This window comes from Eutrema salsugineum, unplaced genomic scaffold (assembly GCF_000478725.1).
Source record: "Eutrema salsugineum unplaced genomic scaffold, Eutsalg1_0 scaffold_1, whole genome shotgun sequence".
NCBI classification, from domain to species: domain Eukaryota; kingdom Viridiplantae; phylum Streptophyta; class Magnoliopsida; order Brassicales; family Brassicaceae; genus Eutrema; species Eutrema salsugineum.
The window spans coordinates 1112396-1138933 of NW_006256909.1; the positions used below are offsets into that span (position 1 = coordinate 1112396).

Genomic DNA, 26538 nt, shown 5'->3' on the forward strand with positions numbered 1-26538 from the left:
AATATAATTTAACATTGTATTTTTTTTTTTTTTTAAAAGAATGCCTCAGAGATAAAGAAGAACCCAACAACAAATATAAAAGAATGACTCCGAGATAAAAGAAGAACACAACAACAACAACAAAAATGGAACTTATACAAATCTTAATACTCTCTTCTCTCTCTCTCTTGATCTCCGTCAGATTCTTGCTCACAAGATCCAAACGGAAGCTGAACCTTCCTCCGTCTCCGGCGATATCTTTGCCGTTCATCGGCCACCTTCACCTCCTCAAGCCACCGATCCACCGAACTTTCCTTTCACTCTCAAAATCCATCGGAATTGCTCCGATCTTCCACCTCCGCCTCGGAAACCGCCTCGTTTATGTCATCTCTTCACGTCCCATGGCCGAAGAATGTTTCACTGAGAACGACGTCGTTCTCGCGGACCGTCCCAAGTTCATCTTGAGCAAGCACGTCGGCTACGACGCCACTCATTTACTCTCAGCATCTTACGGCGACCACTGGAGGAATCTCCGTCGTATCGCCGCCATAGAGATATTCTCGACTCAGAGACTTAATTCCTCTTTGTTTATCCGTAAGGACGAGATCCAACGGCTCATATCACGGCTTTCCCGAGATTCTTTACACGTAAGACCTTTTTTTTTTAATGACCCCCTTTTTTATAGATATATATATTGATTCCTTTTTTATGCTTATTTTTTTTAATGACCCCCTTCTATTTCTTCTATTTATATGTAAATAATCATACATTTATGGGATTGATAGTTATAATTTTTTTGTTTTTATAAATACTGTATGTACTTTGCGATAATTTTTTTGGTTTTTATAAATACTGTATATACAGTGCGACAATGCTTGTGATTGACTTTGAATTTTGGATGGTACAACATTACTTATACACAACTAGGTTTATCTTTGTCAACTAGCTTTCTTTTCACGGGAAAACGTTTATTTAAGTAGTATTATTCATGTGCTTAGTTTACTTTTCCAAGAAGATATTAAAATAAGTTTTCCCAATGTGTATATATGATAGCCATTATTTTCGAAAGTCTTCATCACAATATACATAGTCTATACACATATATTCCGAAGAAAAAAAACGTATATAAAACGTAACTCTAACTTATATTGATGATCAAAATTAGGTTCTAATTGTTTTAAAATGGTAAGATATTTGGTTTTAGTTCTAATTGTTTGAAATTGGAATGGCATCTCCACCTGCAGGGATTTGTGGAGGTGGAGATGAAAACATTATTAACCAATTTGGCATCCAACAACGTCATGAGAATGGTGGCTGGGAAGCGATACTACGGTGAGGATAGCGACGAAGCTAAAGTCGTGAGGCAACTTGTGTCGGAGGTGGTGACCAGCGCCGGTGCTGGGAACCCAGCTGATTATCTTTCGGTTTTACGTTGGCTCACAAATTACGAGAAGCGAATCAAGAATCTAGGAAATCGTTTTGATGCGTTTTTACAGAGAATTGTTGACGAGAAACGTGCAGAAAAAGAAAAAGGTCAAACTATGATCGATCACTTGCTTACTCTCCAAGAAACCCAACCCGAAAACCATACGGATGTCATCATCAAAGGACTCATACTCGTAAGTATTCCATTCATTCAATAAGAAAAATAAACTGTATACATACATAAAGTTTATATTAACAACCAATATGTGCAGACTCTGGTACTTGCAGGGACAGACACCTCAGCGGTGACAACAGAATGGGCAATGTCCAATTTGTTGAACCATCCACAAGTACTTAAAAAGGCGAGAACCGAGATCGATGAGAAAATTGGTTTTGACCGGTTAGTAGACGAACCGGACATTGTGAATCTCCCTTATCTCCAAAACATTGTCTCGGAGACACTACGTTTGTACCCTGCGGTTCCGCTACTACTACCTCATATGTCATCGAAAGATTGTAGAGTGGCGGGATATGATATCCCACGTGGTACGATGGTATTGACTAACGTGTGGGCTATGCATAGAGATCCAGAGTTATGGGAAGATCCAGAGATGTTCAAGCCAGAGAGATTTGAAAAGGAAGGAGAGGCTGAGAAGCTAATGCCATTTGGGTTGGGTCGAAGAGCTTGTCCTGGAGCAGGGCTTGCTCAACGGTTAGTGAGTCTGGTTCTTGCAACTTTGATTCAATGTTTCGAGTGGGAAAGGTTTGGTGAGGAACTTGTGGACATGACCGAAGAGAACGGAGTCACGCTGCCTAAACTAGTGCCTTTGCGAACCATGTGTAAAGCACGTTCCATTGTGGGTAAACTGATATCTTGCTCGTCTTAAGAAGTGTATTTTTTTGTTTTATTTACTTAATAAACATGTATTGATTGACAACTTTTTTATGTGTTTATTTGTTTGGGTCGTCAGGCGAGTAGTTTGCTGTAACTTTCACAATCTTGTTTGATATCGGCTTAATGGGCACAAGGTCAAATATCATTTTAATACAGTGAATCTCTCAAGCTATCACATATAAAAAATGTTATAAAAATAATTGCCGAACCATAAAATAAAAATTTGCGATAGTCAACTGTAAATATATAGTACTATAACATATGGTTGTGTTAGTCAAAGCATTACTAGAGCCATGGAACTCGCAAAAGAAATCCATTACACAGAACTACTATCTAAGTTTTGTTTGATAAAATGATAAAAAAAGGAAAAGAAACACCAATAATTAAAATTTAGAATAATTAATTTCCTTTGAAACTCAGCCCCTCTAAGTCGTTAGAAGAGGAATATTTTAGATATTTAATACAAGTATTACTTGTTTAGCAATATTTGAGATATTTTAGACAAGTATATGTAGTACTTGTTTATCCTAGTTTTTGTATTTGACTTGTTTTCAATTGTCGTGTTCGTTTAGCGTAGACCATAGAGTAATAAAAGAAGAGCGAAAATTAATGCTGGATACAATTACTAATTATAAAACTACTTTCTCCCAAAATTTTCATATAATTATAGTGAAATTTATAAGGGTGTTTATAACGGTTTCTTTACTTTTCACATTTAATGAAAAAGTACTAAAACTCGTTTGTGTTTTTAGTTGTTTGCTTCTAATTCTTTTAGATATCAGATTTTTTTTTAATCTAAATTCAAAATTTACAAAAAAAAAAATTATTAAACAGATTTTTAGTTGTAGAATCAGTAGTTGATTATCGTTTTCTTTAAGAAAACAGAGTACCCACCCGGTCCAATCTCCCACAGAGCTACGCAACAAAATACAAAAAAGGAAAGAAACCTCCAAAACAAACAAGCAACCAGTATACAAAACCGAAAATGGACTTCACCCAAATTTTACTTCTTATCTCCTTTATCTTTATCTTCATCTCCATCAAATTCTTCTTCACAAAATCAAACGGGAAGCTGAATCTTCCTCCTTCTCCGGCTTACTCTTTACCGGTTATCGGCCACCTCCACCTCCTCAAGAACCCTATCCACCGAACATTCCTCTCCCTTTCTCAGTCCCTCGGGAATACTCCGATCTTCCACCTCCGCTTCGGAAACCGACTCGTTTACGTCATCTCCTCGCATTCCATAGCCGAAGAATGCTTCACCAGAAACGACGCGTTCTTGCGAACCGACCCGAGGTCATCATGGGCAAACACATCGCCTACGACTCCACCATCATGATTACAGCATCTTACGGCGATCACTGGAGGAATCTCCGCCGTATCGCCGCCGTCGAGATATTCTCTTCTCAGAGGATCAGTACGTTTATGTCCGTCCGTAAAGACGAGATCCGACAGCTCATAACGCACCTCTCGAGAAACTCCCTACACGTAAATCATTTTTTTATTTATTCATTGATTGATTTTTATATTCGTGGTAGACATAATATAAGTAGAGCAAATTCTTTCTTTACGTTGTGTGGCGTTGTATTCGTCACCTATTTACTCCATTTCCATGTTGACACCTAGCCGAGTAGGTATTTTCCAGCCTTCCGTATCGTGCATATTTAATAATGTCCATATGATTTGGTATATTCTAGCCTCCGGCCCATGCATATTTAATATTTTTTTTTTTGTTACTCGTCACTTCATACTATATAGGTGCCCAAAAGAAAACTTTTATATTTCCATAGATCTCAATTCTCAACTGTAATTATATAATTATCTTTTCTATTTTCTGAAAGGACAACTGTAATTATATAATTATCTTTTATATTTTCTGAAAGGAGGGAAAACTTACTAATTTATACAACTGAAACAAATCTTTTGAAAAAAAAAACAAAGAAAATATGAAACAATATGTAACCATCTAAAATTTGATATAAATTTCTAGTAACTTTGAAGTTTTAGATAATGTAAACTTTACCTGTTGAATTTGAAAGAAAAATTCTAAAATAAAATAAAATCTATATCACATGTATCATTTTGAATCTATTATAATTAATTCAAAAAAAATGATTAATAAAAATAATCGGTCTCACAGGGATTTGTGGAAGTGGAGATGCAATCATTATTAGCCAGCTTGGCCCTCAACAACATCATCATGATGGTAGCCGGGAAACGATATTACGGTGTCGGCACAGAAGACAACGCCGAGGCCAAAATCGTGAGGGCACTTATATCGGAGGCGTTGGCTAGCTCCGGTGCAGGAAATCTAGCTGACTATCTTCCGATCGTACGTTGGGTCACAGATTATGAAAAACGGGCCAAAATCTTGGGGAATCGATTCGATGGATTCTTGCAAAGACTGGTTGATGAGAAACGTGCAGAGAAAACAAAAGGTCAAACTTTGATCCATCACTTGCTTTCTCTCCAAGAAACCCAACCTGAGTATTATACTGACGTCATCATCAAAGGAATCATAATCGTAAGTACTTTTATTACTTCATATAGTATATCTAATATATATTGAGAGTTTACTAATGGATTAAAGATGCATGTATACACAGTCTCTGGTAATTGCCGGGACAGACACGTCAGCAGTGACGCTAGAGTGGGCAATGTCGAATTTGTTGAACCATCCAGAGATACTTGAGAAAGCAAGAGCAGAAATCGATGATAAAATCGGTTTAGACCGGCTAGTTGAGGAATCAGACATTGTGAATCTCCATTATCTCCAAAACATCGTGTCTGAAACGCTGCGTTTGTATCCCCCGGCTCCGCTGCTACTCCCTCACTTGTCGTCGGAAGATTGTATTGTGGCAGGATACGATATGCCACGTGGCACTCTGTTATTGACAAACGTATGGGCTATGCATAGAGATCCAAGTTTATGGGAAGAGCCAGAGGTTTTCAAGCCGGAGAGATTCGAGAAAGAAGGAGAGTCGCAGAAGCTAATATTACCGTTTGGGATGGGGAGAAGGGCATGTCCAGGAGCAGAGCTTGGGAAGAAGTTGGTGAGCCTGGCTCTTGGGTGTTTGATTCAGTGTTTCGAGTGGCAAAGAGTTGGTGAGGAACTTGTGGACATGACTGAAGACAAAGGGCTCACTATGCCTAAAGCTACTCCTTTGCGAGCTATGTGTATGGCACGTGCTTGTGCCGGTAAAATGATATAAACGTACGTAAGTATTGTGTTGGTCACACATTTACTGCATGCCACATGTTTAATCGTAGAGATACAGTTGAGTTTTGTGGTCAACAAGTTTAGTTGGATAAGCAAGTTTTTTTTTTTTTTTGAAAAGGTTAGTTGATTAATTAAGCTTCTTTGATGCCGATAATTTTTCGTCGGGTTAGAGTTGGTTATGGGTTTTGTTGACATGCTTATGAGATTCGCATAGCCCAATTTAATTTTTTTTTTTTAAATAAAGATAAAGACAATCTAAGAAATCCCAAGATCATAGGTCGAGCAAAGCTAAAAAAAATTGGAATATACAAGACTTTATCGAGAACTTCCAATAAAACTTGTTGGATTTTGATTAAATGAAAAGGGCGTTTAGTGGTTAAGCGTTCAGCTTTGAAAAGACATAAGTGGTTACTGTAAAATATCATTTTGTTTTTTATTTATTATTTTTGTTCATACATTGTTAGAAAACCACATGAGCAGCCATGAACTTTGACATTCTCATGTAAAATTGTTTTCATTTTTTTAACTTTTCTCAAAATGGTTGTTTACTTGATTTAAATATTTTTTCTTTCGTAGTAAACTCCTACATATATTGCGTGCACGTTATTCAACAGGACGCTTATTTTTATCACTAAAACTATATAATATATGCACTATTTTTATTAGTTTCATTTTTGGTTATTTTACCTTAGAATATATGAGTGTCAAAATCAGTATTAATTAGTGGCCCTTTTTTTCCGTGTAGGCCAGTATCTAATAATTCATTAAACTATTTAATGACGCCATAGAAACCCAAACACACACACAAAAGTAGAGAAAAGAAGAAGAAAATTAAAAGTCGTCATGGATTATGTTTTACTTATCCTTACCATTCTTATTACAATTCTCATTACCAAGATTCTTCTCTCACTCTCTAAACCAAACAAAAATCTCCCACCGTCGCCACGTATCTGTTTTCCGATCATCGGACACCTTCACCTCCTCAATGACCCGTTGATTCACCGCACGTTCCGCCGTCTCTCGCACTCCCTCGGTCCTGTCTTCTCTCTCCGCCTCGGCTCTCGACTCGCCGTGATCATCTCGTCTCCGACGGCAGTCGAAGAATGTTTTTTGACGAAAAACGACATCGTTTTAGCGAATCGACCTCGTTTTATCATGGGCAAGTACGTTGCTTATGACTACACGGCCATGGTTACGGCTCCTTACGGTGACCACTGGCGAAACCTCCGTCGTATCACAGCCTTGGAAGTCTTCTCCACAAATCGACTCAACGGGTCATCGGAAATCCGACAGGACGAAGTTAAGAGGCTTCTCCAAAAGCTTCACGGTTTATCCGTTGAGCGCCCGGCTAAAGTACGTCCAAAAAATCGTATATCTTTATTAAAATCCAACTCTTCTATATTTAATTCATTGGTTGTTAATTCACGCAAGTATTATATTATATTATATACCTACATAATACGACGAATAGAATTTTCTCGACTTTCGACATATTTAATTTATATCAATATTTTTTATCAGTGATTCTCAATTAAATCAGTTATTTATAGACTTTAAAATATTTAAGTTAACGTCGTTTTTTTTAAAGAGAAGTACCCTAAAATTAATAATACTATAATACAGCCAATATGTTATATTATAATAAATAAATATAATCTTTTTTTTGAAGGTTTATAGATTTTTGTTTGGCTAAGATTTAGATTTCGTTATGTTTCGTAGAGAATGTGGTAATGGGTGGAATGCGTGTAATCAGCTCTAATTTTGTTTTTACTCATTCGTTGAAAGAAACATGGATATTTTAATTGATATAAATTTGCCCGATTTAGTAGGTCGAACGATCGGTCCGTATTTTTTCTTTTATATCAATATCCGGATCCAGAAAATAATATGTCTTTACATCCGATTATGGACTTTAAAGTAAAACAAAAAAAAACATAACAAGAACATCATTTTATTCAGGTGGAGTTTTGTTTTGGTAACAATGTTAAGTGTATATTCAGGTGGAGTTACGTCCGTTACTGACGGGTCTTACCCTAAACGTGATAATGAGAATGATGACCGGAAGGAGATTTTGCGAGGAAGATGAAGGCGGAAAGGCGGAGATAAGCTTGGAGTTCCGGGAGCTTGTGGCGGAGATTCTAGAGCTCTCTGCGGCGAATAATCCGGCGGATTTTTTGCCGGCTCTACGGTGGTTTGACTACAAAGGTTTGGTCAAGAGAGCAAAGATATTTGGAAAAAAGATGGATAGTGTCTTACAAGGGTTTTTGGACGAACATAGAGCTAACAAAGAAAGACTGGAGTTTAAAAACACCATGATTGCTCATTTGTTTGATTCTCAAGAAAGGGAGCCTCATTACTACGATGATATTACCATCAAAGGTCTCATTCTGGTATGTCTTTCTATATATCCCTGTGATCTTATTTTTTTGGTATATAAACTATCGTTGGAGAGTTCAATTTGTATAAACAGTACTGATTTAAACCGGACCAACTCAGCTAGATATCAGGCCAAACCAAACACAACTCAGCTAAAATGTTTTTTCAGCTATTAGTACAAGCAGTGTAGTATTCATTTTGGATAGACCGATACCATTCCAACCGAACCGGAAAAAAAAACTGATGTAAAAGTGTTCATTTAGGCTTAATTGCTTTGTTTTTTTCTTTTTTCATGAAACTAAACCACACATAAAAGACATCCAAATATAACCTTTTTGAAAATTTTAAAAATAAGACTAAATGTTAAATTTGTTCAACCAAAACAAAAATACTTAATGTTAATAGAAAATCAACTAAAACCAAAACAAATGGGTCCACAGTAAAACTTCAAATTGTGTAAATACACTTGCTAATCTGAAATATCAGAAAAACTTGAACTTGAACACTTTTGCATCATACTCCCAAAAATATCAGAAAGTCAAATTGAACACTTTTGCATCATACTCCGCCATAAGTCTTTGGTGTTAAACCAAAGTCATCCATCTTCAAATTGTCACCGGCTCCCTAACACCAAAATTAGCTAGATCCGGTTATGTCATCCATAGTTGCTAAATTTGTATTGATAGGATTGATAACCATACGTGATACTCTGGTACTAGTAAACAACTACACTGGTAATGACATCGAATCACCAATCTTGACTATTTTTTTTTTGTCAAGCCACCATTCTTGATTGTTATCATTATCTCCAGCTGGAAAATAGCTAGAAACCAATGCAACCACGACAAATACGAAAAATAGAAAAAGCCAAAAAGATAACAATAATATTGCTCCTACTCCCTTTTACGTACTGTATGTCACAGTAAACGGTCCCATTTGCCGATAAAAAAAAAAAAAAAAATTGGCCCCGTTTTAACAACTGAATTTTATTTTATGATCAGATGATGGTAATAGGAGGGACAGATACATCGGCCTTAACCGTGGAATGGGCAATGTCGAATCTACTCAATCATCCACAAATACTAGAGACCACTAGACAAAACATTGATACTCAAATGGAATCATCATCATCATCATCATCAAATACTCGTCGTTTGTTGAAAGAAGAAGAATTAGTGAACATGAATTACTTGAACAATGTTGTTTCCGAGACACTAAGGCTTTACCCTGTGGCACCACTTATGGTTCCTCATTTCTCATCTTCTGATTGTGTGATCGGTGGCTTCGATGTTCCACGCGATACGATCGTGTTTGTTAATGTGTGGGCTATACACAGAGATCCAAGCGTGTGGGACGATCCAACGTCGTTTAGGCCAGAGAGATTTGAAGGGAAAGATCAGTTTGGACAATATTGTAGTAAGATGATGCCGTTTGGGTTAGGAAGACGGGTTTGTCCTGGGTTGGGTTTGGCTAACCGGGTTGTTGGATTGTTGTTGGGTTCGATGGTTCAATGTTTTGAATGGGAGAGTGGCTCAGGAGGTCCAGTTGATATGACTGAAGGTCCGGGACTTAGTATGCCTAAGGCCGAACCATTGGTTGTGACGTGTAGACCACGCGAGGTAGCTTCCGAATTGCTCTTCTTAGGAGCCAATGATGTCTAGATTGGGATTTAAGATATGATATTATTTGTGTGTATACATAAATTTGCTTATTTAACTGCAAGAAATTAGTCATTTGAAGATAAGTTGTTACTTTTAGTCATTCTCTCTTCAAAAACAAAAAAAGAGTAAAAAGCAAAATAGTAATATATTTTATTAAGTTGGAGGAAAAAAAATAGCCGAAGAAAGAAGATGTGTCTCAAATAATTTATTTTTGGTGTAATACGGTCCACATAAAGATGTTCATATCATTGATATTTTGATCGTTAGAAAGTTGTTCTTGATGTCAAAAAAAAAAAAAAAGTTGTTCTTATCACAACATTAAATTATATTATGTAATTTATTTATTTTAATAGTTTAACACAACAATTTGAAGAAACAGAGCTCACATCTGGAAGTGGATAAGATATTTTTGAAGATCCAAAATTCAAGAACTCTCACTCCGGTTCGGCTTGGACGAAGACTCGGAAGCATGGTCTTCCTCCGCCGCAGGAATCCAGTCGTTCGTCGCCGGATTACTTCTGTAAACCGCCTTTTCTCCACCGTCTTCGATTGCTGCAGCAGCTGTCACGGCCTCTTCACCGCCGTCTTCGTTCACCACATTTATAAACCCACTTCCGGTCTAATTTCAAGAAACAGAGCACGATTGCAAATAAATTAGATTTCTTCTGATAAAAAAAAATCAAACCAGAGAGAGGGAGAGAGTGGAAACCGTGTGATGTTGCTTATCAATGGCGGTGAGATTCGTGTAATACTGTGTCTCCAAGAACTCATCTTGTATCGCAGATGAATCTCCCTCACACAGAATATTACCCTGATATTTAAACACAGATTCTAAATTTTAACGACAATGGTCAGCTCAAGTGAAGAGAAGAGAGTGAGTTAGAGAAACCGAACATGAGCTTGTGACTGGAGAGATCGGAACTTGTCAGCCTCGGGATGGTCGGTGGTTTGGTCGGAAGCAGAGAACGAACCGAGAGGCTCGGGTTCGCTCCGGGTGGGTTTAGTGGGTCGTTTAGGGGCCAAGGAATCAAAATCAGCTCTGATCTGGTTCGAGTTCTTGATCTGTTGATCCGGGTCGGGTATTTCGTCGCTCCGGCTTGGCTTCATCGCACTCATCGTCGTTCTCTGCCTTTGGCTTTACAACTACAACAAAAACAGCAGAAGATAACAGATTTTGCTCACAGGTGTTTGGGTTCTGTACAAAGAAAACATAATTGGGCTTTCTTTTTGTCGACACGTAGTTGGGCTTTTAATGGGCCTTTTTGTTTAACTTTCTCACTACCGTTCCAGTTAAGACAAAATAACTACGTAACCAAATTTTTTTTATTGTTATGTCAATTTTTCATAGCAATTATTTTCATCCCAATAAGTAAACAAAAACTCAAAAAACTTAAACGAATAATTTTATTTTATCTGTATTGTAGATATTTTTTTTGTAAAAGAGTTTTCATATCTCATCGTAGATATACCGAAGTAATTACCTGATTTTTTAGGGAATACGAATTTTGAAATATGAATGGCAATTTAATAATCGTCGAAAGTGTGGCTCTGTTCAGAACATAAGTGTAAATTTGAAGCTTCCCATTTCCCGGCTCCCATAAAACGACAATAAATTAAGTGTCCTTTTAATACCCCCAAAGGCCAACACTTCGAACAAAAAATGTTTGCATCTCATCAAAACTGAATCATGGATTGCGACCAATATTAATTCCATTTTCGAACTACAAATAAGACGTGCTAAAAATATATACGTCTGCAATATTAACCAAAAAAATAAAAAATTGCATCTCCCGAAAAAAAGGTTTGCATCTCATCAAAACTGAATCATGAATTGCGACCCAATTTAATTCCATTTCCATTCCATCTATGTGGTAAAACATGAAATAATATCGATGTATTCTTTATAAGATAATCGCATTTTGGGTTGTATCATTTGTATTGCACCATGATGGCCAAAACATCTCCAGAATATATATAACTCATTCATGTCAAATTTACACGGTTAATGTGGATCTGAAAACTACATATTTTTAAAATTCAATCAGTAATACACAATCAATTTATTGGCGCGTACTATATATGGGTGTTTATTAGAAGGAAACCGACTATTGTATGGTTAAAGAATTTCTCCCTTCTAAACTTTACATTGATCTTTAACGACTGAATAAATATAATAATCTATAACAAATGAAAATATATTACTATAACCTGAGCTAAAAAAAAATTATTGGAAGTATAGAAATAATGTATGTAAGTGAGTTAGTCGTTTTTAGTGACCAGCACCTCTCCTACTCGGTCCCGAAGCCATTGTGTGCATCCTCTCTCCAGCCGCAGAGAGCGACCGCAACCTTTTGTAACCACGTATCACAACCCCTAATATTTCTTTACTTCGCAAATCAACCCCATATTTTTTAGATTGATCTATTTTCTCCGATGAGCCACCAAGGAGAACTCTGCAATCTGCGGTTCTTGATTCTGAAAAGGCCGAGACCAAGAACATGACCGTAAAAATCAAGCCAAATGGTCTCATTTTTTTATTGTGGTAGTTCGGATTCTTGGGGTTTAGGGGTTTAAGACAATGAATGTGTTTTGGTGATTGATAGAAAAAGAGTAGTAGAGGAGGAAGTAAAGCTTTATATACAAATATGAAAAGATTCAAAGGTAGATGAAAAAGGATGGAGAGGAAGGATGATAGGTATTTCAATTAGAAATAGAATATTATTAATTTTGTTAGGGAATATAAAATGGAATAAGGTGTAGAATTAGACCCTCGATACAAGGGGATGGTGCAGGCGAATTAGTGAAAAAGGACGGTCTCTAGCTTCCTTTGGAAGTGCACCTTTTAAAAAGTGCTAATAGTTTTTTGACCAAACTAATTTTTTTTTTCACAGACTAGCTAATTTTTATTATTTATTTGTAATAGTAATTACAATTTAGTGGCTCTAAAAGTCTACATTGAAAAAATCGATTCTTGTTTTTCTGCCTTGAGATGTGAATATGAAAAATTAAGTCAGAATATTAAGATATGCCAGTAATAATAAATAAGTAGTGAGATTTTTTTATTGCTTAATATACACGAGATTCCAACGAATCAATCTCCCGAATCAAAATTCAAGTAGTAGTTGGTAATTTAAAAAATTATTAACTTTTATTAGTGGAGTTAGGCAAAAAATAAACTACTATCATTATTTTGGATAACATGGTTTCATGATCTAAACATTTAGGAGGTTAGTAATCACTATGTAAATTTCGCAATAGCCAAACGAGGTATAAAGTGAACCAAATGAAACAACTAGACTTATACAACTATTTGATTTTATTTTTATATCATTTTGAATTGGTATCGAACAAAAGTTGTCGATAAAATTTGAGCAAAGGTTCACTCATAAGTCATAACAAATCATATTGATTACAAATCTACGGTCGTGGGTCATCGACTCAATTTCGAACTTAAGAAATAGGAAGAGTACTTATGAAGGTAGGGCACGAATGCGTAGATGTGACGTAGGAGGATGCAAGGGAAATAAAGTACGTATTTTATCTCACACTATCGCGAATAATTGATCGGAATAAATTTGACCATACGAATCCTCGAGACTTGTTTTGCATAGAAGTACGTTTCCCTTGTATATAAATCAACATTAGTTTTTATGATTGTTTTATTTTGTTAGTCAAAAATTGATGATTTTTCTACAGTTAAAATGGTAAATTATATATATACATATACAGACAAATATGATTTATAGTTCACCTAATGTTTGAAACATAATTCACTATAAATACGAACCATAATTCAGGTAGAAATATAAATAATATAAATCAAGAAATTAAAAAGGAACAAAACATAATTGTCATCGTGGCTCGTGGATTTGAGAAAAGAAGGGCGATAACATAGACAGACAAATTCGGTGGTACACACACAAAATACTTGCATGGACGGACTCTAACTTTGCTTCATAGTTGTCATGATAATAAATAAGCATCTATCTATCTTCTTTCTCTTTTCCTTTTTGTTTTTAAACGTCACTTCCCCCACATGTTCCTTCAATTTTATTTCATTATCAACCTTGCATCTTCGAATCTATGTTTCCTTTCTTTATTTTTTTTTTTATAATCAAGTTTTGGAAGAACTAAAGTCTCTCTTAGCTTATGTTCATATATGGATATAGTGAGAATGGACGAACCATGTGTAAACTATCGCAACATCAATATTCAAGACACGTACTATTATAATTTAACATGTTTTCTTGCTATTGTGATCGAAAGACACTATTTTATTTAACCGTGGTTAGTATTTTAGTACATGTACAATCCATAAACTCTTATATAAAGTACATTTTCAGAAATAGTTTTATCAGAGTATCTATCCCAATATTTGCTCATAAAATGTGTCAATTAAAAATATATTTCATTTGAAGCTTGTATGCAATTTACAACGCACGTCACGGCGGTTGGATTCAAATAGACGTTTGGATTGGTTGATGTACCTAGCCTAATACAAATATAGAGGATTAGTAAAGAAATAATATTTCCTGTGATAGATATCAGCATATGTATGTTAGATAAATGCATAATTGCATGGCAACTTTTTAAGTTTAGATTTGCTATGCCAGTTATCGGAATTTTTAAAATATATATATTTCGTGTAATTGGACGGAATAGAAAAGACTAGAATATAGATAATGAATTTATTAATGCAGAATTTGATTCCAATATTAATGGATGACCATGTCCGAACTATATATAGTTAACATTTTTTTCTTCTTATTATATTCTGGTGTGGTCTTACGCCCCAAAGAAACTATAGTATTTTGGCCAAACCAAAATTGATTAATTTCTTTCACTTTATTCCAAGAGAGGAAACAGTGGACCAGGTTCTAGGTAATTTTTTATGTAAATTTATATTACAAAAATACGGCATTTGCTATAAATATATTTAATAATTTGAATGATAGTGATTTCGCCTCATTTAATATGGGACACAATTGCCTGATGATCTGCAAATTGGTTTCTTTGTCTTACTCTAACTGCGGAAATAAAGGAACATATTTGTTATAAAAAGGAATAATTTGAGATGATATTACACTTTATTTAAATACAAAATATCACTAAAAATTTTTTATCGCCATCAATAGTTTATTCTCAAAAACAAACTCGACCTTCTTCTGGAAAAAAAAACGTTACAACTCAATTTTGAAAACAGTAATAAAATTGAAATGAAGAAAACACATCATAGATTTGTATCGTAATAATTACATCGTAATTCAACACCATATAGCAGCAAGAGTTGACAAAACTATACCAATGTTTGTCTTTTCATAGGATAAATTCCTACCTAACAAAAACATAAATATAGATGTTGGGTTTTTAGTACAGTGTGGTTGTTTATTTTTTTTCAAAGAAGAACCACGTGAGAGACGATTTTTTGGTCGTGCCAAGAAAAATAGCAGCCAAGTGTTTGAACTTTAGAAGCATTGATCATGAGGTTTGGTGTATCTAAATATTATTAAACAGCATTTCAACAAGTACTGTATATGGAATCCGATTTAATAGTCAAACAAAGCTTATGTCACTCCGGCTTTAGAGTCCAAATCAGCTGGTTTAACCGAAACAGAAAAAACCCTATTCCAAAACAAAACTGAAATTTTGATTCAGGTTATTTAATTTTAAATTCTGTTCAGGGAAATAAAATAGCCAAAACGAAAGCAAAGCTAGTGAGATACATTTTATTTATGATAAAACAAAAGAAATAAAGTCGAACCAAACTTCATATAATTGATAAATTTACTAAAACCAACAAGCAAACCGGCTACCAATATGTGTGACTTCATATACTTTCCCAAGTTTGACATTCAAACTATGTTTGGTCTACAACTACAAATCTACTTCAAAATTTAGCTGCCGTCTGCGACAACCACGGTATTATGTTCGGTTAACACTAAAATCCTTTTAAATATCATTTCCTCATTGATGGCTTTAATTTTTTTTTTTGTTTTCAGATATATACACACTGCACACAAAACTGAACGCTCAATAAACCCGTTGGGATTTTGCCAGGAAGCAGCCTACTTTCAGTTATCACGTTCTTTTGAATTCAAAACTTAGTCAAGAATAAAAATTCAAACTTTGCATCTCCTTGAACACTACTATATAATCAAAAACTAAATCCACAAAATACTACACCAACTTTCCTCATCTGGTAAAGAGTAAAAAAATATAAACATTGAGTCAAATTCTTCTCAAATTAGGATGATGAACAAAGCCGTTCTGGGTTCGATTCTTTTCTTCATGTTGATCGGTTCGATTCTTGTTGAGACTCGTCCACTTGGTCTAACAAAGAACGAAGAGAAGAAGCTCGTGGCTAATTTCTTCGATGGCTTATCACTTGGTTCGATCAAAGGCTCAGGTCCGAGTCCAGGCAAAGGTCATAAGTTCGTAGACCGGAGCGATACGTTTCGATTTGATAAACACTCCGGTCCAAGCCCAAGCGGACCCGGTCACTAATTTTTCAATATTTTATTTCAAACCGGGCCGGTTGAAGTGCCCATCCTCGTCTAGGTCAAAAAAAAATTATTTCATTTTTTTTTTGGTTTCACTATTAGTCGAAAATATACACAAACTACACTGGAAGAAGAATGGGAAAATCAAGAATCGATGTCTCATTTTTCCCCATATGGTTATCGTTTGATAGTTATTTAATTTTATTTGATAATGTACAATGTGATAATAACTTCGGTTCTGGACCTCTGGTCCATGTGATTGAATGTAATAATAATAAACAAAGTGAATATGATTATATTTTTTCAAATTATGATGGTACTGTTCGACCATCAAAAAATAGAAGTCATTGCTTTGCATATAGGCGACAACTATATTCCAAAAAGTTAAGAGAGTTAAAAGTTGAGGGAGTCAAATGAAAACTTAAATAATTACAATATCAGTCTTAATCTCGCGGATTCAACAGTTTTAGCCGTAGATTCATATCTAGACGTGTACGGCCCCATTATTATGTGAGATCTTTGCCTCTCGCTCTCTCGGTGGCAATGGGAAGCTCGTCGAAGGAAGAGACGGCGAGTGACGGAGACACTGCCAGTGGTGGCGCATCTCCGTCCAACGACGGCAGACTCTTCTCCGAGGGCGAGCGTGTTCTCGCCTACCACGGTCCTCGCGTCTATGGAGCCAAGGCAAAAAACTCTCTCTCTCTATCTAGTCTTTCTCTGTGTTCCGTCGGACACTCGCAGAATTTGGATTCTGGAGATTTTGCAATTTTTGAATTTCACGTAATTTGGATTATTGAAATTGGAATTGGGATTTCTCTGCTAGATTTTGCTTAGGAGTTTCTTGGTAAATTCGCTATCGAAACTAAGACGATCCTAGAATTGAGTCATCTGGGCTTTACTTTGAATTCGGTACTGAATCCATGCAGCTTTTGCGATCTAAGACTGGAATGACCGGAAATGCTTAGCCGAAACAGTAGATGGCTAGATGCATAAGGAAAATTTACGTTCGTTGGAGCAGAGATTGAACTCCCCAGAAAAATTAAGAAATATGATCACAAGGAAAATTGATTTGTTTAGCTTTTTCAACTATATACACACTCATCACTATGCCATTGGATTGAATTGATTTCACTTTGAAAATTTGTTTCCTTGCTACGCCAAATCTTCAAAGCAATTTTTCAGAAACACTGCAATTTTAAGAGAAAAAGTGTGACCAGGCCTGATATAATATGTTCACATTCCATTACAGGTTCAAAAAGTCGAGCTTCGCAAAAAGGAGTGGAAGTACTTTGTCCATTATCTCGTGAGACCTCTTTCCTCTGAGCTACTATAGTTTCATTCCCGTGTTTGATTTACTGCAAGTCTAGCTATTTGATTCGCAGTATTAAGTGATACAGCGATCTGTGTCTGCAGGGTTGGAACAAAAAGTGAGTATCTCTCTGCTCTCATGTCTATTCTGGTTTATGTAGCAAAATCAGTAGATTGGTACCCATGAAATGAATGTCTTGCCAAACAGTTGGGATGAATGGGTTAGCGCGGATAGATTGTTGAAACATACCGAGGAGAATCTTGTAAAACAGAAAGCTCTAGACAAAAAGCAAGGAGTGGAAAAGGGTACCAAATCTGGGCGTTCAGCTCAGACAAAAACTAGAAGCTCTGCAGGTCCGTTTACCACCCAATACGGTATTTAGTGTTTGTGTGTTGTTAATATAAAACTAAGAGGAAACTCTTATATCTGCTGGCTTGACTTTGTCGATGGTTTATAGAAGAATCCTTATCAGGATAGCCTATTAATATTACCATTATCTGGCTCAGAGGCCTGCGTGTACATACACTGAGTTGATCATTTATCCTCCCACGCTGACCCTTTTGAGAATACACAATGCATTTTTGGCCATCTATGCTAACTTTTACTATTTTTTCAAACATGTTTCTGGTCTTGCAGACACAAAGGCTGAGAAAGATGACACGAAAAATAATGGTAAGCAGCTTATTATTTTTTAGCTCACTTTGGAAGTCAAAGTTCTCCTCACAACTTCCAAGGAAGTCATTTACTTAAGTTTATCTGAGTTAAGCTGGTGTATAGTTTGATAATCCTGTCTGTTGCAGCTGCAAAAGGGAAAAAGCGAAAGAACGAGTCAGGCAATGAGGTCAGGCTTGTAAATTACTTAGAGATGTACTTGCTTTAGCTCCACATCGTTAAAATTACCAGAAGCTTGTACATATCTGTTAGGACGACTTTTCGTTATAACACTGATGTTTCGTGATGCATATATACAAACAGGGTCAACTTTCAGATCTTCTAAATCCATAAGGTTGCTTGTGTATGCTTTTTTGATCTGTAGAAGGATAACGTATCAGCAGAGAAGCTACTCAAGATACAAATTCCTGCAACACTAAAAAAACAGCTCATTGACGACTGGGAGAATATTACGCAGAAGGACAAGGTATCGTCAATCTACTCTATTCTGCTCATACTTTTGCCACGATTATAATTGATAGAATCAACTTTATACTTGAAAGACATTAGTGTGTATTTTGTATAATTAATGATTATGTATCTAGGTTGTAAAACTTCCGCGTTCACCTAATGTCGATGACATATTGTCCAAGTACCTTGAACTCAGAACCAAGAAGGATGGAATGTGAGTCCTTTATTCAAACACATAGTTTGATTGATGTAGTTTAATATCTTCGAAAAATCAAATGAAGCAAAGCTGTGTGCTGTACAGGATAAATGATTCGGTAGGTGAAATCTTGAAAGGGATAAGGTGTTATTTCGACAAGGCATTACCTGTGATGCTCTTATATAAGAAAGAGCGGCGACAATACCAAGAAGCAATCGTGGATGATGTTTCACCTTCAACTGTTTATGGCGCCGAGCATTTGCTTCGTCTCTTTGGTAAAATCTCATTTAGTTCTTATTCAGACAGTAAAAATTTTGATGTTCTCAATTCTTGACTATATTGTGGCCTTTTTTTTTTTTCTTTTTCCCACGGTGCAGTGAAGTTTCCTGAGCTTTTTTCATATGTAAACATGGAAGAAGAAACATGGACTCGCATGCAACAAACACTATTAGACTTCCTCAAGTATCATTTCTAATCTCTTCTTTTCACTACCATTATTGATTTCTCGGTTTAGCGGTTAAATTCACAATTGCTCTTAAAACCTTGACAGGTTCCTTCAAAAGAATCAGAGCAATTTCTTGTTATCATCAGCATATGAATCTGATAAGGTTTCAGATGGTAAAGGCAAAGGCAAAGATGACTGAGAGAACAAAGCCAGCTCCAGAAATTTGTCCGTACAATCACTGACGAATTGTTGTAATTTTAAAAATTCCTTCATTTTTCTGATGAATTCATAGTTGTAAGGTAATTTTCTGAGATTTGTAGCTGAATATAAAAAAGTTTTACAGGTCTTATGAAGCTAATGATTTGGTTCATTTTTTTTTTTGGTGTTCAGTTAAAAAAAAACTTTTACTTTGAACGAACAAAAAGATAAAATAAATCTGTCTGTGAGATGAGATGATTTATGTGGCTAATGTTATCGGAATAATTATATTGGCTCCCTCTCACACTCTCTCTGTTATTCTTCGTTTTCACCTCTGACTCTGAAACAAGACGACGCTAAATACACATTTCGCGAGATCAGAATCAATGGTGGCATGAAAGAAGACGCTCGAGCTCAAATTCGTCGATTATGGAACCCGCCGTTCTTACTCGTTCTTCTTCTCTTGCTAGATTCCCTTACCGTGGCGGATTAGCTACTCTCCGATTCTCTCGAGTCAACTCGTTCTCAACTCTTCTACCTAAGACTCTTCTCCGCCGAAAACCTCTCCCTCTTCGTATCTCTTCCTCCCTTAGTCTTCCGCGAAGGTCGATTCGTCTACGTGCACTCGAAGATCACCATCACGATCATCATCATGATTCCGTACAAGATCATCATCACCATCATCATCACCACCAACACGGCTGCTCTTCTGTGGAATTGAAAGCGGAAAGTAAGTCTCAGAAGCTATTGTTCGGGTTCGCTAAAGCCATCGGATGGGTTCGGTTGGCCAATTTCCTCAGGGAGCATCTCCATCTTTGCTGCTCCTCCGCCGCACTGTTCCTCGCTGCCGCCGCGTGCCCTTACTTTGCTCCTAAACCTTACATTAAGTCTCTTCAGAACGCATTCATGATTGTTGGTTTCCCTCTTGTTGGAGTAAGGATTCTATTGCCTCTCTGCAAGCTCTTTGCTAGTATATAAATAAAGCTAGACGATTAAGGAATTTGGTTCCATGGGGGTGTGTGTTAGGTTTCAGCATCTCTCGACGCACTTATGGATTTAGCTGGAGGAAAAGTGAACATCCATGTCTTGATGGCACTTGCTGCTTTTGCATCCGTGTTCATGGGCAACGCTCTGGAAGGAGGATTGCTTCTAGCCATGTTCAATCTTGCTCATATCGGTCAGAACTTGAATTTTTTCTAGGATTAGGGATATGGCTTTGATAATGCGTTTATGACGCTGATAGGTTTGAGCCTTTGTCTTGTTGTTGTTCTGCAGCGGAGGAGTTCTTCACTAGTCGGTCAATGGTGGATGTTAAAGAGTTGAAGGAGAGTAATCCGGATTCTGCGCTGTTGATAGAAGTGAAAAATGGAAATGTTCCAAACATTTCTGATTTATCATACAAAAGCGTTCCTGTGCACAGTGTAGAAGTTGGATCCTATATTTTGGTTGGAACTGGTGAGGTCTGTGAAGCTTATCTAGTTGCTTCCATTTCTCAAAATCCTTATATATGTTACATTGTATGTCATTACTATAGTTTTAGCGGTATTACAATCGCAGCTGTTAAGTAATGGATTATTTTTTTGTATGTAGATTGTTCCTGTAGATTGCGAAGTCTACCAAGGTAGTGCTACCATAACAATTGAGCACTTGACTGGGGAAATAAAGCCATTGGAGGCAAAAGCTGGAGATAGAGTGCCTGGCGGTGCAAGAAATTTGGATGGCAGAATGATTGTGAAGGTATTTTAATCATATGCATACTGCTTTGGTATGCCTTAATTTGAAGTTCATAAGGTTATCTTTCTTCTATGGAATTTTTAAATCAGGCTACGAAGGCATGGAATGAGTCGACGCTTAACAGGATTGTACAGCTGACCGAGGAAGCACACTCTAATAAACCCAAACTTCAGAAATGGCTGGATGAGTTTGGGGAGAATTACAGCAAGGTGGTGGTTCTTTTGTCACTTGCTATTGCCTTCCTAGGTCCATTTTTGTTCAAGTGGCCTTTTCTCAGCACCACAGGTAGATGTCAGAAACAAGTTCTCGCTTTTTAATATTACCTGTTATATTGCAGACTGTAAATCCTTTTTGATGTAACAAACTATTCTTGTTCGCTAATAAGATATATCACCATTTAGAAAGTTGGTAAGAGCGATCTTGGTATGGGAAATTGGTTGGCTTACTTTCTTTTCTTCTTAATGATATAGCATGCAGAGGATCTGTCTACAGAGCATTGGGACTTATGGTGGCTGCATCACCATGTGCTTTGGCTGTTGCTCCATTGGCTTATGCTACTGCTATTAGTTCCTGTGCAAAAAAGGTATCATGCTAGTACTCTGTAGTTACAGCCTAATTTACTGAAATTACCTACTACGTGTTAGCTTTCTTGCTGTTCTTGCCTCGTGGTCTGCTGCAGTTTGAGCATTTGTTTGTATCCGTTCTGTTGTAGAAAATTAAGCTCACTGCTTGAGAACGTAAAGAGTCGTATGTGCAATTGTGAGGGCTTTACAATGCATATGCAACTATTTGTTCCCATTTGTTCCAAAATCCAGTTGAAACATGAAGTTTATTGTCTTTTTCTTTTTTTTTTCTTCCGCTATGCAACTACTGTATCTTCACTTGTAAGTGTGTAATCCCACAGTTCTGCTCTTTTATAGGGAATATTGCTGAAAGGTACACAGGTTCTAGATGCTCTCGCTTCTTGCCATACGGTTGCTTTTGACAAAACCGGGACCTTAACGACCGGCGGCCTTACTTGCAAAGCAATTGAACCCATTTATGGGCACCAAGGAGGTAGTAATTTAAGTGTAACAACTTGCTGCGTTCCAAATTGTGAAAAAGAAGCTCTTGCCGTAGCGGCTGCGATGGAGAAGGGCACCACGCATCCTATTGGAAGGTATTGCTTGTTAAGCATCAATTACTGTATACAACTTAGTTATCTCAAATTTTAGAACAATGCAATTTGTCCAGCATTTGCCTCCAATCATTTACATTACAAAATTTCAAGTGTAGGATAGATATTAACCCCCCGCCCCCCAAAAAAAAAAATTAGAATGGGGCACATTGTATATAACTCATGGTTATTACATAATATTGTTGGATGCTACAATCATTTTGGGTAATTTGTTGATGTAAAACATTTATAGTCCTACATCTAGAAAATTTATTAACTTTTCCATCACCACAAACGGATGAGATGAAGGGGCATAAGGCAACTTTTAGCACCATGAAGTTTTCTGTTTATAAACTGTTTTTTCCCCATAAATGATACTTGTAAGATGTAAAGAGTATTTGTTTTCTGCTGTGTCTGCCTGACACATTTGAACTTCTGCAGAGCTGTGGTAGACCACAGTGTGGGAAAGGACCTCCCTTCTATTTTTGTTGAAAGCTTCGAATATTTTCCTGGTAGAGGCCTTACTGCTACTGTAAATGGTGTTGAGGTATAGATTTTCATTTTCCTTTTAGTTCTTGTAATGTGTGTGATGTGTGAATATTTCAGACTCTCACTTTCTCTTCAATTTTTTTGGCTTTGTAATAGTCAGTAGCTGAAGAGAGTAGATTACGCAAAGCATCACTTGGTTCTATAGAGTTCATTACCTCGCTCTTTAAATCAGAAGATGATTCGAAACAGATTAAGGATGCTGTAAACGCCTCTTTGTACGGAAATGAATTTGTTCATGCCGCTCTTTCTGTTGATCAAAAGGTATATGGCAACAGCCAATTTTTTTGGTGGTCTTAAAAATTCTTTCTTTGTTGACAGTCACTAATTTCTCTCTCGTCAGACCATTTATTAGTCCATAAAAACCTCTGTATCACTGAAATTTATAAGCCTTGCTACCAACTTTTTCCAGGTAACATTGATTCACCTCGAAGATCAGCCTCGTCCAGGTGTATCAGGAGTTATAGCAGAACTTAAAAGCTGGGGCCGACTCCGAGTAATGATGTTAACCGGGGACCATGATTCAAGTGCTTGGAGAGTTGCAAACGCAGTGGGTATTACTGAAGTGTACTGTAATTTAAAGCCAGAGGATAAGCTAAACCATGTAAAGAACATCGCTCGAGATGCAGGTGATCATTACTCTCGCCATAAGTCAACACTCAAAGACATCTCTCAATGGGCTTTATAATTTAGAGTTTGATGATTATTGTTAGGTGGAGGTTTAATCATGGTAGGCGAAGGGATTAATGATGCTCCAGCCCTAGCAGCTGCAACAGTCGGGATTGTTCTTGCTCAACGAGCGAGTGCCACGGCAATTGCTGTTGCCGACATCTTACTGCTTCGGGACAACATCACCGGTGTTCCCTTCTGTGTAGCTAAATCCCGCCAGACAACATCACTGGTAAATAAATAAAAGAAGTTTTTTCTAAAGCCAATTCAGATGTGAAGATTACAGACTTAACGAGTGTGTACCATGTTGCAGGTAAAGCAAAATGTGGCTCTTGCATTGACATCGATATTCTTGGCCGCTCTTCCCTCAGTTTTAGGGTTTCTTCCATTGTGGTTGACGGTATGGAGACTAATACCCCCTCTAGAAGCTTTGTTTTCCATCATTTACCAATCCAATCACCGAGAAAAGACCTTTAATCCGCTATTTTTGCGAGATTGATCATAGGTACTTTTACATGAAGGCGGGACTCTTCTCGTGTGCCTCAACTCAGTACGTGGTCTGAACGATCCATCATGGTCGTGGAAACAAGACATAGCTCATCTAATCAACAAGTTAAGCTCACGAGAGTCCACCAGTAGCAACAACAGTTTGAGCTCTGTGGAGCCTGCACATTAGGTAACTTTTTATTTTGTGTGCTTTGTATAATTCTGCAGAAGCATGAAACTGTGTATGTATGATTCCCTTATGTAACATCAATCGTATATATGTTTCGTTTCGACTGGTTTCTTCATCTGGGTCACGTGATTATATTTACTCCTTTTGGTTGTGTTTTTGCTTCCTCGTAACAAACCCATGGTAACTGCAACAAGTTTAGGAATGTTTTCGACTTTTCATCATCATTTGTATGATTTTTAATGTTCTTGCTTCCTTTTAATGTGAATCAAGAAAGATCATATGATTACAAAAGATTTTTTGATTTGCTCCCTCCGTCGTCTCTCTAACCATCACTGGCTGGCTTTATACATGAAAGCCTATAACTTTTATTTTCCCGAGAAACAGAGGGAAAATTTGAAAGACTTCTCTTTTCTTCACTCTCTCTCTTTATTACTACTACTCGATCTTCCCACCGATTTGGTTCACTATAAACTCTCTAAACCCGACACGACGGCTGTTTACACTTTGCGGCATACACGAACCACCGCCTCCTCCTCCACCGGAACCACCGCCAACGTTTCCTCGCTGTATATCCGCCATGTAACTCCTTACCTCCGTTCTAATCATCTCTTGAACCACCGTCATGAACTCACCACCAAATCCCGATATCCCTCTCTCTTCTTCTTCCTCTTCCTTTCTCACCGGAAACAGCTCCGCCGTGTAACCACCGTCAGTAACCATATTCTCGTTTAGTTGAGTTGACTCGTTGACTCTAACCGTCTCCGTCTCGCAACGGTTATTCCAAGGAAGAGACAAGCTTAGATACGTCGGCGGATCTCCACCGGAAGACGACGCCGTCACCTCCGCCATAGCACCAGATCTAACCGTCGGTTTAAACACGTGTGGGCCACCACTTGATTGCTCGCTGACGTCAGATCCCGACGGACTCCCCGGGCTCATATACAACCCAGTAGACACACCACCACCACCACTCGCCGTACGTTTCAGCGGTTGCTCCTCTCCTAAATTACCATCATACCCTCCGTTTCCACCGAAATCACCGTCAGATGCAACGGCGCTGCATTTTCGCTTGAGCGTCGAGTTCCAATGGTTCTTGATTGCGTTGTCGGTTCGTCCATTGAGGAGACGAGAGATGGTTGCCCACTTGTTACCGAACCTAGCGTGCGCTCTAATAATCGTCTCGTCTTCCTCCGGCGAAAAAGCACGGTGTTCGACCTCCGGAGATAGCTGGTTACACCACCGGAGACGGCAAGATTTGCCGGAGCGTCCAGGGATAGATTTGCTGATCAAAGACCAGTTTCTCGGACCGTGCTTCTGCACCAGCCTCTGTAGTAGATCGTCTTCCTCTGGACTCCATGGACCTTTAATCCGCTCCATATTCTTTCGGGTCGGGCCTGACATCGCCGGATCTTTTTACCGGATTTGTTCTGTTTTTTTTTCTCACGCGTCCTCTGTTTTCTTTATTTTTTGGTCGTTAGGAGTTTTTTTTTTTTTGGTTGTTGTTGTTGGGAGAAGAAAAGGTTTTTAAGAGGATAAGAGCAAGAAGAGAGAATATTTATACGAGAAGGAGTGGCGCAAAGGGTTACCGCTTCAACCGGTAATCTTTCTTATCAATCAACCGAAAAAAATATATATTAAAGTAGTTGAAAGCCTTCAGTTATTTACTAGGATATGTGTAATCTTTCGAATATTGTTTCAACTGGCATAAATTATCTAACTTATTAGACAAACAAAGAAACCGTTTTTTCTATAAATAAAGGAAATTTATCAGGGTTAAACGGATAAATATGGTCGTTACTAACATACTTGTTACGGTTTTGACTAATTCAGTCCAAAAATGGATTAACTAATTTAAACGTTTTGATTGATTAATTGTTTAGGTAAGTCATTCAGTATAACTTCATCAATCGAATATTTCATTTTTTAGTTACGGCAATCAAAGATTTAATATTTAAAAACGAAGATTGCCAAATATATATTACATGGAAAGGTCTATCATGTTATGTGTTCATAAATTTGGTCTACAAACCTTGAAGATTGCTTTTTGTATAATTACAGATATTCTAATTTACAAAAAAGAACACGTCCGCGATTAGAAAGAGCGTTTGGGTGAACAGCGTCTGTGTGAGGTTAACATCGAGCGTGGAGAGCAGAGAATCTTCCAGGAAAAACGGTTGGGGACTTGGGATACAGCTGTTATTGAACACGTGTCAAGTAAGTATATGTACTTTGAGTTTGAGATTTGCTTTTTATTCATTAATAAATAATATTACTATTATTTTTGTGCTCTTTTTTTTTCAGAGATTTCTTTCTTCATAGAGTACGCTGGTACTGGAGCGTCTGTTCCACTCTCCGTTCTACAGGTGGAGCGTTTTTACCCAATCATTTCGTTTTCCATCTAATGTGATACTCAAAAAAAAAATTTTTTTTT

The 26538-nt window shown here is 37.2% G+C and overlaps 8 protein-coding genes and 1 pseudogene across 8 annotated transcripts; 6 read left to right on the plus strand and 3 right to left on the minus strand.

Annotated features, from left to right (window-relative positions):
• The first annotated feature begins 125 nt into the window (after window positions 1-125).
• Window positions 126-2452, plus strand: LOC18030496 (cytochrome P450 81D11). Its single transcript, XM_006411838.2, has 3 exons — window positions 126-626; window positions 1224-1598; window positions 1677-2452. Exons 1-3 carry the CDS (start codon window positions 126-128, stop codon window positions 2289-2291), a joined length of 1491 nt encoding a protein of 496 aa, XP_006411901.1. The 3' UTR covers window positions 2292-2452.
• An 832-nt stretch (window positions 2453-3284) lies between these two features.
• On the plus strand, window positions 3285-5542 carry LOC18030497 (annotated as a pseudogene).
• Window positions 5543-6323: 781 nt separating this feature from the next.
• LOC18030498 (isoflavone 3'-hydroxylase) lies at window positions 6324-9654 on the plus strand. The gene is made up of 3 exons (XM_006411840.2): window positions 6324-6872; window positions 7520-7909; window positions 8897-9654. Exons 1-3 carry the CDS (start codon window positions 6363-6365, stop codon window positions 9554-9556), a joined length of 1560 nt encoding a protein of 519 aa, XP_006411903.1. The 5' UTR covers window positions 6324-6362; the 3' UTR covers window positions 9557-9654.
• Window positions 9655-9844: 190 nt separating this feature from the next.
• On the minus strand, window positions 9845-10830 carry LOC18030606. The gene is made up of 3 exons (XM_006411841.2): window positions 10451-10830; window positions 10266-10367; window positions 9845-10175 (listed from the first exon to the last, which is right to left on the minus strand). Exons 1-3 carry the CDS (start codon window positions 10670-10672, stop codon window positions 9981-9983), a joined length of 519 nt encoding a protein of 172 aa, XP_006411904.1. The 5' UTR covers window positions 10673-10830; the 3' UTR covers window positions 9845-9980.
• Window positions 10831-11636: 806 nt separating this feature from the next.
• Window positions 11637-12148, minus strand: LOC18030607. Its single transcript, XM_006411842.2, has one exon. It carries the CDS (start codon window positions 12084-12086, stop codon window positions 11826-11828), a length of 261 nt encoding a protein of 86 aa, XP_006411905.1. The 5' UTR covers window positions 12087-12148; the 3' UTR covers window positions 11637-11825.
• Window positions 12149-15752: 3604 nt separating this feature from the next.
• On the plus strand, window positions 15753-16236 carry LOC18030608. The gene has a single exon (XM_006411843.2). The coding sequence runs from the start codon at window positions 15806-15808 to the stop codon at window positions 16058-16060; it is 255 nt and encodes an 84-aa protein (XP_006411906.1). The 5' UTR covers window positions 15753-15805; the 3' UTR covers window positions 16061-16236.
• Window positions 16237-16526: 290 nt separating this feature from the next.
• On the plus strand, window positions 16527-19503 carry LOC18030609 (protein MRG1). The gene is made up of 11 exons (XM_006411844.2): window positions 16527-16740; window positions 17306-17359; window positions 17470-17483; window positions 17573-17718; window positions 18002-18037; window positions 18166-18206; window positions 18402-18503; window positions 18622-18701; window positions 18789-18958; window positions 19061-19145; window positions 19234-19503. The coding sequence occupies exons 1-11, from the start codon at window positions 16600-16602 to the stop codon at window positions 19325-19327; spliced, it is 963 nt and encodes a 320-aa protein (XP_006411907.1). The 5' UTR covers window positions 16527-16599; the 3' UTR covers window positions 19328-19503.
• A 119-nt stretch (window positions 19504-19622) lies between these two features.
• On the plus strand, window positions 19623-24328 carry LOC18030610 (probable cadmium/zinc-transporting ATPase HMA1, chloroplastic). Its single transcript, XM_006411845.2, has 13 exons — window positions 19623-20259; window positions 20353-20503; window positions 20602-20786; window positions 20917-21063; window positions 21150-21345; window positions 21531-21643; window positions 21981-22219; window positions 22658-22763; window positions 22862-23026; window positions 23175-23391; window positions 23476-23663; window positions 23745-23831; window positions 23937-24328. The coding sequence occupies exons 1-13, from the start codon at window positions 19756-19758 to the stop codon at window positions 24105-24107; spliced, it is 2469 nt and encodes an 822-aa protein (XP_006411908.1). The 5' UTR covers window positions 19623-19755; the 3' UTR covers window positions 24108-24328.
• On the minus strand, window positions 24302-25619 carry LOC18030611 (transcription factor MYB73). The gene has a single exon (XM_006411846.2). It carries the CDS (start codon window positions 25506-25508, stop codon window positions 24543-24545), a length of 966 nt encoding a protein of 321 aa, XP_006411909.1. The 5' UTR covers window positions 25509-25619; the 3' UTR covers window positions 24302-24542.
• Window positions 25620-26538: the final 919 nt, after the last annotated feature.